Consider the following 9,073-nt stretch of genomic DNA (forward strand, 5'->3'; position numbering starts at 1 on the left):
TAAAATAATCACAGCTTCACCTCACCGCCCAAAAAAATAGAGAAGAAAGAAAATATAGAATTTTCTTTTTTATTCGAATTCGCGCGTCAGTCTTAAGCCTTTTGTTCCTCATCCCTCTTTCCCTAAGCAAAACCTCAACCCAGACACCGACCACAGCAATCGAAGCAATTCATCACGCAGGTTCGTCCTTTATCTTCGCAATTAGTTTCGTATTTGATTTGGCTATGCTTCTTTAGGTTTTGGTTTAAGTTAGGTTTCGTTTAGTTCCCGATAAGCCGATGAATGATTTCAGGAATTGAAATTATAGAGCCAGACTTCATTATAAGCTTTCTAAGTAAAGATTTGGAATATAGAAGAGTTGGGTTTTTGACATTATTGTCATTGGTTTGGTTATGGAATCTGAAATTAGGTTTATTTGATGTAGTTTATTTCAGGTAGCTTCAGAAATATAGAATATCTGAATTACATAAAACATGTCTGACGAAGGAAGAGTACACCCAGATTGCAGAAATGCATCCAATCCCTACCATGAATGCAGCGAATATTGCTTTGCAGTTATTGCCGAAGCTAAGGCTCGAATGGATCAAAACCAATCAGGTAATGCTTTTTTCTTTAACCAGTGCATTTTGTGTCTGTTTAGTATGTCATAATTGGCTATTTTCTGTTGTGTCGTTTCGTGGCCTTGAGAAATATGAAATCTTTCTTGCACTTCAGTTTTGACTCCATAACTGTAAGCTGTATGGTCTTGGACAGAAGCTGCTTTCATCTGAAACTGAACCTCAGGGGACTGATTTTATGGGATAATACATTATTTTCAAATGTTATTACGGAGCAGGGACTCAAGTTATCAATTTTTCCTCCTTTTTTATATAGAAGTCTGCATTTTTATTTTTATTTTATATTCAAATATGTGTGGTAGAACTTTAGCTATACTTGAAAACTCTAGGTCCTCCATGTCTTTGACCCCTTGTGAAACTATTTTCCACCCCAATTTGTGTCTGTATACCTAAATCATTCTGTTCTACACTACATCAGAAGATGTGCAAGCCAGTGGCGGTAGTGGAAAATCCAACTCAGAGGCCGCTGAGCAAGAGGAATATGTACATAATGAAAAACCAGATTCTGAAGAACTTGCTGATGATGGTGATGACCATCCTGAGGAGAATATGGAAGGAGACTTCACAAAGTTCACAGGGAGGAAGAAAAAATTGTGGGAATTGAGGATGAAGATGGTAAGTCCTTGTCATTAAGTTCATTGGAATTTAAAATATAAAACTGTTCCATCATACTTCTTTATTGATTCCACTGTTAACTTTTATTTAGAATAAGGCAAGAAAAGACAATCAAACGGATATTGCAGCTGAAAAGAAAAGACTGGAACCTCCACAAGAGTCCAGGGGCATTTCTAAACAAAAATGGCTTGAAGAGAGGAAGAAAAGAATTGGCAAACTTCTAGATGCAAATAATTTGGATATGAAAAGCGCATACATGCTAGATACACAAGAGATGGCAGAGGCAAAATACAAGAAATGGGAAAAGGATCCCGCCCCAGCTGGCTGGGATGGTATGCTTTAGAATCTCTGCTCATTAATTCATTATTATTTCTGTGTTTGGTTAAGGTTTTAGCTGGTCTCCTCAGTTCGTTGTTAATGATGATACATATGCTCTTTATGTTCCTTTGTTTCGGAACATACTTGTAGCTCTATTTGATATGGACTCTTGATTTTTATCAAACTCAATTTGCTTTTGAAGTTATAGAATATGAGAGAAAGTTTGTTGATGTAAACTGGAATGGCTTAGTTACTCTTAATGAGTAAATACGAATATTTAGGACATATGAGGAAAGGAAAGGGCATTGTGTAACCTAGGGTTAAGCAAGATAAAGAGGCGTATTATTGTTATTACATTATTTATTTGATACTACGCCATACATATGTTTAAGCTAAATTGGGTTTGTATACATCGTATTTTCAACCATGTGCTTTTATGCATGCTTGCACACATATCAGAATTCTCTATTGCCAATTATGATGCAGAAAGAACAATATTCTTGATATCCACTTTGTTCTTCTATTCTTGTATAAATTTATAAAATCAAAATGTGATCTGACATGTTGTTCAAACAGTTTTCAATCAGAAAACTCTGTATGATGCATACAAAAAGCGAACAAAGAACATTGAGATTGACTTGGAAGAATACAATAGGATGAAAGAGGCTGATCCAGAGTTCTATCGTGAAGCTTCCAGCCTCCAATATGGGAAGGTATTTTGCTGTTGAGGGAAATCTGATTCCTGGTAATCTGGTTAAAAATGGAGTCTAAGCCCTGAATGTTCTATTTAATTGTGCAGGCTCCAAAGATATCAGAGGACAAGATTGATAAGATGGTGAAGGAACTCAAGGATCGGGAAGAGAAGAAGAATTCATTTAGCAGGAGGAGGAGGTTCCACGATGAGAAAGATATTGACTCGATCAATGACCGGAATGAGCATTTTAATAAGAAGATTGAGCGAGCCTTTGGTAGATACACACTGGAGATCAAAAACAATCTTGAGCGAGGAACTGCCTTGCCTGACTAAGGTAAACTCAACAAAATGCACTGTCTTCCGATGTTTGTCTAATTGTGTAATCAACTGACGTATGGGAACTTATGATTCCATCGCCTTACTTCTGGCAGATTGGTGCTGGGGAATTGTAATAATACATGGAATTTGGGGTGAAAGTGTTTTGTTATACTCAGATTTCGTTACAGTTTGAAGTGGCATAACAAGTTTTCGTGTAGAAACTGATAATAGTTGTCCAGTTAACACCGGAATTTATCATTTTTTCATATGAGCATATATGTATCATTTAAAAAATATATGAAAATGCCTGATAATATGTGGAATTGCTATTATCAGTTTTATGTTCACTCTGAAGTGCCTAAAGGCAGATGCGGCCCTCCCGCAGATAGGTCCCATGTGATAGGAAAGTGGAAACTTTATCTAAATTTGGGTGATTTCAGCCCTGCAATAACAGGCTAAAAATCATGAATAATGGCACGTTGCCCAAAGAGGAATGGAATGGGCCTACAAAACTCTCAAACGTCCTAGCTATGAGTCCTTCATGATTGCAGTGCTTTTATTGATGGCATCTTCTTATGAATGTTTCAGAGGGTGTTAGAAGACCCCATCCAGATTCCCCCCCTTTCACCAAGATTTTTTTTTTAATGTCCCAAAACGCGAAGTTCCTCTCTTGTGAGGTCCAATCACCATTAAAATGGTAGAGCAGTGCATGGCATATCATTGTAAATGAAAAAAACAAAGTTGTTAGCTCTCAATTTCAGAATGTTGCACAAGTTGGAAATATAAGAGTTGGAAAAAACATATATATACATATATTGGGTTGCATAGCATTGTCCTATTCATTTATTCTTCTGAGATTCAAGCTTTTGGTGGTGTGTTGAGCTTCACGTGTATCTCATATTCCACGCGTTGATCTGTAGGTGCAGCTTTTGAATCTTCTACCAGTTTGAGGCAAGATGAACTGAAAGATACTACACAAGGATTTCTTTTTCTTTTTAGAACTCAGAGCAGATGTGGATTAGGCTATTTAACCAGAGCAGGGCGTCTTTTTGTATTTAAGTTCGGGTCTCCTTGAATAATTTAGAATATTGCTCATACATAAAAAAAATATCAAGAAGCGAGATGAGGTTGACTGCTGCTTGAAAATTTGTAGCAACGATTTTCAGAGAATTGTTTTGTATTATTAACCATCTACAACGGTAAAACCCTGTGGTCCTGCTGGAGCGACATTCCTATCATTTCAATTTCTCTTCATGCTTATCAAAAAATACTGAAAAATAATAAAGGAGCACAGTTATTTTTGAACCACAACTATGCCTCACTGGCATCCTCGTGAAGAAAATATTGAAGACCCAGCAGGACAGGTGAGGACCACAGCACTAAATAAACCAATTTGAAGCCTGATTTTTTGACACTGCATGGACCACACTCTCTCTCTCTCTCTCTCTCTCTCTCTCTCTCTCTCTATCTACATCAAATACACTTAGGTTTCCAACGAAATGACCATCGTGAAAAGACGAGAGGCAAATAAAATAACAGGTAAAAAATATACAAAATGGTCATTTTTCCCTTCCTTTTTCTTTTTTGGAATTTCAGTGGACCAATGAGCTTCATCGACCCATGTGCTTGCCATGACATGCAGTCCAATGCGTGGCAAATGCAAATACAGAGAGTATTGGTTTATATATATAGTCCCGTCCCGGTCCAGTCCAGTCCCATTCTGCTTTCACTTTCTTACTTTATTACGAGGCTGGGTTATTATTATAGTCCCACTCTGTTCCAAAAACTGGACCCAATGCACTTGTCATTTCAGACCTTTCCAGAAAGGCACAAAGAAACCCGGGCTATAGCAGCACCTCACTCACAAAACCCTGCAGGCCATAATGTATATAATAATATATATATGTGTGTGCAGAGGCATCTTCAATGCTCTAGGCTGCTCTTCTGGAAGCACACGTGGCCTGAACGAACCCACTGGAATCCAAGGCTAGCAGGACAAACCACCCCGCCAACACCCACACCTACACAGAAAGCAGCTTTGCTGCTTTGTAGAGCCAGCAGTTGTGCCAAGAAAGTTTAAAACTTTGGCCTGTGCAATGCATGGATTGAAGACAGCTAGCTGGCTTAATTATTTTAGCTTTGCTAATGCAAGTTGGTCTAAAATTTTACCTAGTAAATTGCTTGTTTGATTTTCTATTTTTAAAGGGTTTCCAAAATATAATTATTAGGTGGGTAAGAGAGACCATAATGAAAATAATTAGAGAGAGAGAGAGAGAAAGAGAAAGAGAGAGACGGGAGCAAAACATCACTACTCAATGCACATCATGCACAGCTAACAAGAAGAAATTAAAAGATAATAGAGAAACAAGAAAGATATAAGATGATCATCAACATCAAGATCTTCTCATACACAATCATCAACAAACTAATAAATAGAACAAAATATCAGAACTTGACACTCTTTTCTTCCTTTTTCATCTCCTCTCTTTTGAATCAGTTGGTTGGGTTGCTTCTGAATGATCCCAAAGCCTTGATAGCTGCTGCTCTGAGAATGTACTGGTGGTATGCAGCTGCAGCCAGAGCTCCCACAAATGGCCCAACCCAGAAGATCCACTGCACAAATTCACAGAACCATCGTAAAAAAAGACCAAATAATCACAACAAACAACAATCAAAACGGCATGTAGTATGAGTTTAACAAAGACCAAAAGCAAAAGGGTCTTCTTACCTGGTCATCCCAGGCTTTTTTGTTGTTGAAAATCACAGCAGCACCAAAGCTCCTTGCTGGGTTGATTCCGGTACCAGTGATGGGGATTGTAGCTAAGTGCACAATGAACACAGCAAACCCAATAGGCAGTGGAGCCAAAACCTGCTCATACAAACCAACCCACATGTTAAAATCATCAAAATCTCAAGACCCAGAAACCAAAACCCAATCTCTTTTTTTGGTTTGGAAAACAAAACAGAAACCAATTATGGAAAGGAAAAGAGAAACAAGAAAAGCTAAAGAATTTGAGACTTACAGGCACGTGGGAGTCACGTGCACTCCTCTTGGGGTCAGTGGCTGAGAAAACCGTGTAGACGAGAACAAAGGTGCCAATAATCTCAGCACCCAAAGCTGTGCCCCTGCTGTAGCCAGAAGCCACCGTGTTGGCTCCACCACCCTGTGAGTTGTAGTTGTGTTTCTGGAAGGCCTTGACAAGCCCAACGCCAACAATGGCTCCTAAGCACTGCGCCACGATGTAAGCCACAGCTCTGATCAACGAGACCTTGCGAGCCAAGAAAAGCCCGAAAGTCACAGCTGGGTTAATGTGACCACCTGAAAACACAAAACGAAACCAAAAACTCATCAGAAATCAAGCACCAACAGGGCAAAAAGACGACATGGGTTCTGAAGAAAAGGCCTGAAACGAAATGGGTTGCTGGTATTTCTTACCAGAGATGCCGGCGGTGCAGTAGACGAGGACGAAGATCATGCCACCGAAGGCCCAGGCAATACCCAGAAGGCCAACGCCATCGCAAGGCCCGCTCTGGACCTTGTTGCCTATGACAGTGGATACGGTGATGTAGAGGAAGAGCAGGGTGGCTATGAACTCGGCTATGAGGGCTCTGTAGAAGGACCACCGCTTGAGCTCATCGCTGTCGATGAGAGGAGCTGGTGGTGGGTCCACATAGTCCTTCCCATGGTGGTGGGCTTGTCCCTCTTCACTCACTTCTTTGGACATTTTCCTCAAGCAGGTAGAGAGCGCTCAAAAAGTTTGGTCTTTTGCTCAAAAGAGTGTAGAGAAAGAGCTTGGAGGTTTTTGGGAATGAGGGGTTTGTTTTTAAGAGTGAGCAGCGAGGAGGGAGAAAGGAAGGGAAATGGTACATTTATGGATAAGGGAGGGGTATTTTGGGGATTTTTGAAATATGTGAGAAATGGTTGGGAGTGGGACAGAATAGGTTAGGGAGAGAAAGAAAAAGGATGTGTTTTTTTAGGGTTTTTAGAGAGAGAGAGAGTAGTGGGTGGGGCTAGAGGGTACAGCAAGACCATGTGAAGGTTAATCATCTCTGTGACGGTAAAAGGAATAAGGGGTTTAGAGAGGTTATGCTGATGGGTATTGGGTAGGGCCAAAGGTGAGTCAGCCTGGCACCCAACTAGACCCCGACCTACAACGGTTATATGTCTCTCCAATCTCTCTCTCTCTCTCTCTCTCTCTCTCTCTGTATGAAAACTTGTAGGGTTGAAGAGACTGGTTTGGAACCAGTGGGTATATTTGTATTTGATGCATTTAGGGCTTGCATTTGCATTTAGAGCTGTATGTAGAGTAACCAACCTTTTCCCTTGAACAATAATTCAGCTCAAATATGTGTGGCTTATGTTTTAGTTTATTGGATTGAAAATTGAAACTCACCAAACCAAATGTTGAGCCATGTTTAAGGGTTCAATGTTTTTTACCTACTTCCGGTTGAGGACACATGTAATAAACAAATATGTGACTTTCTATTTAAAGTGGCATTTTGATTTCTGTTTCAATTACACTAACCCTACAAAGGCTGCTTTAAAATGGGTACTTTCTAATCGTAGATTTTCATGAGTCCTACAATAAAATGCATTTACAAAGTACCTGACTTTAATAGAATTCAAATGACAATTTTAGTTGTGCAAGTCATTCTTCTTCAAACATTAATATCATATGATCACTAATAATAGAAAGTTTCAAATCTTTAGAGGCTTATCTTGTGAAATACATCGGATTTCAAGATTGACGGGTTGAGAAAGATAATATATAAAATTATGATAGCTACTGATTAGTGCATTGAACATGCATTAGACATATACACTAAAACCTATTAATGAGAAATGCTAACGTGACCTGCTCAAAATACAATGAGGTGACAACAAATCCGTGTATGAAATTTCTCTTGAGCAAGTATGATTAGCATCTCTCATTCTTAATCTAATTAGGATTTGTATAACATAATTTAATGGAACACACGAAGATTCACAAATTTGAATTAAGAGATGGATGACCCCGCCACCCCCTCATGCGGGTTTACCCGAAGACATGTGTAAGGCATGTACAGAAAGAAAAGGGACAAAACTATGGCGACAGTCGCATGTATGTGTATCATCAGAGACACAGGATTTGAGCTGGACTTACATTCTTTTTGAATTATTTTAATGGTTGAAATTGAAGATGTGGGCCCTTTCACAGAAAAACAAAAGAAAACGGTTGTTGCTGGTTGTGGGAAAGTTTTCTTTATTTTGATAGTAGGATCATCGTCCAAGACGTCTTTTAGCCTGGCTTTTGTTGATTGCTTTGTCTTCATCCAATCCAACGGTACTATTTTACTAGCAAATTGCAATGCGAAGAAAAAGAGAGTGATGCAGTGCAGTCACGAGCATCATGAAAGATGTATGTCCGCCTTCCTAATCCTCTGAGAAGCTCTGATGATTTTGATTTCAAAGTACCTGATCAATTTGTCGTGGAACAGGCAGGCAGGGCCCTCATGTTTTCTTCTGCCCAAAATACCCTCATTATTGATGGAATTTGATTATTTATTTATTTTTTATTATTTATAAATTAAGATAAAAACTAGTACTAGTAAGTACTGACTGGTAAATTAGTGGCAATGAAGTAAAAAAAATTAAATGGGTGAGAAGAGAAATAGGGGGAAGGGTGGGGGTGACTTCAATTACAATTTTTTTTCTTCTTCTTATGCAGTGCATTTTTTTGGTATTGTTTGGCCAAGTTTGGAATGTAGAGGCTCATAGCCTCATAATATCTATGTCCTTCTTCACTGTTTTGTTTAGAAATCCCAAAAAACAAATTCGCGTGTTGAGTACAATTTAACTCTTTTTAATTATTGAATTTGACAGGTTCGTTTTTCTCCCTAGAATACAATTCAACTCTTTTTAATTATTGAATTTGACGGGTTCATTTTTCTCCCTATAATTTAGAATGATAATCAACATAAAATCAATAAGTTATGTGCACGTGGCATGTTTATAAGAACGAAAATAGAAACCCTAGCAAACTATGTGAAATGTTATTTGGCAAAAGAAAAGTGTAATCACAAAATAAATAGTGACTAATGTTTTGAAGAGAGAATTTACTAACTCAACTTTTTTAGTATTTTATATACAAGCGAATGGATAATCTAAATTACTTATAATTTATAAATAGACTAATTTGCAGATGGATTGAAACTTGAATGTAAAACGAAGGAATCACTACCCTGGTTAAGTAAATATAATCCATGTCTCTCACCTAACTCATAATTTGAACAAGAAATTCTTTGCTTAATATTCAAATTTGTGTCACATCAGTAAATTAATTGACATGAGGGGACAAAAAGATCCACGTGTCCAGTAGCTAAAACAGCTAGATGCTTCCAGAGCCGTCTTTCTTCAACCGTTGAATGGGTAACGGAAGGGCGCAACGGTCATATTTTCCGAAAATTCATCTTTGTGGCTGTGAGTGAGGCAGTGGGCCCCGCAGAGCAAGGGACCCACTTCCTTTATAAA

The 9,073-nt window shown here is 38.5% G+C and overlaps 2 protein-coding genes across 6 annotated transcripts; one reads left to right on the plus strand and one right to left on the minus strand.

Annotated features, from left to right (window-relative positions):
- The first annotated feature begins 20 nt into the window (after positions 1-20).
- Positions 21-3,745, plus strand: LOC103334839 (GCIP-interacting family protein). 5 transcript variants are annotated; one of them, XM_008237813.3, is made up of 7 exons: positions 21-180; positions 425-597; positions 1,036-1,232; positions 1,324-1,564; positions 2,127-2,263; positions 2,350-2,578; positions 3,483-3,745. In XM_008237813.3, the coding sequence occupies exons 2-6, from the start codon at positions 474-476 to the stop codon at positions 2,575-2,577; spliced, it is 927 nt and encodes a 308-aa protein (XP_008236035.1). In that variant the 5' UTR covers positions 21-180; positions 425-473; the 3' UTR covers position 2,578; positions 3,483-3,745. The 5 variants fall into 5 exon arrangements, with proteins under 5 accessions (XP_008236035.1, XP_016650547.1, XP_008236036.1 ...); XM_016795061.2 differs by having other exon boundaries at positions 3,489-3,745; XM_008237814.2 differs by lacking the exon at positions 3,483-3,745 and adding an exon at positions 2,676-2,830.
- Positions 3,746-4,852: 1,107 nt separating this feature from the next.
- On the minus strand, positions 4,853-6,410 carry LOC148916126 (aquaporin PIP2-7). The gene is made up of 4 exons (XM_089054666.1): positions 5,999-6,410; positions 5,586-5,881; positions 5,291-5,431; positions 4,853-5,175 (listed from the first exon to the last, which is right to left on the minus strand). Exons 1-4 carry the CDS (start codon positions 6,285-6,287, stop codon positions 5,056-5,058), a joined length of 846 nt encoding a protein of 281 aa, XP_088910792.1. The 5' UTR covers positions 6,288-6,410; the 3' UTR covers positions 4,853-5,055.
- Between the last annotated feature and the right edge of the window lie 2,663 nt (positions 6,411-9,073).

The sequence above is a fragment of the Prunus mume genome, linkage group LG6 (genome assembly GCF_029339155.1).
Source record: "Prunus mume cultivar Tortuosa linkage group LG6, ASM2933915v1, whole genome shotgun sequence".
In the NCBI taxonomy this organism is placed as follows: domain Eukaryota; kingdom Viridiplantae; phylum Streptophyta; class Magnoliopsida; order Rosales; family Rosaceae; genus Prunus; species Prunus mume.

Coding starts and splice junctions, on each gene's coding strand:
- LOC148916126 (XM_089054666.1), bottom strand. CDS start 6,287: ATGTCCAAAGAAGTGAGTGAAGAGGGACAAGCCCACCACCATGGGAAG. Junction 5,432..5,585: donor CACGTGACTCCCACGTGCCT/GTAAGTCTCAAA, acceptor TTGTATGAGCAG/GTTTTGGCTCCACTGCCTAT. Junction 5,176..5,290: donor AAAAAGCCTGGGATGACCAG/GTAAGAAGACCC, acceptor GAATTTGTGCAG/TGGATCTTCTGGGTTGGGCC.
- LOC103334839 (XM_008237813.3), top strand. CDS start 474: ATGTCTGACGAAGGAAGAGTACACCCAGATTGCAGAAATGCATCCAAT. Junction 598..1,035: donor AATGGATCAAAACCAATCAG/GTAATGCTTTTT, acceptor ACACTACATCAG/AAGATGTGCAAGCCAGTGGC. Junction 2,264..2,349: donor CCAGCCTCCAATATGGGAAG/GTATTTTGCTGT, acceptor TTAATTGTGCAG/GCTCCAAAGATATCAGAGGA.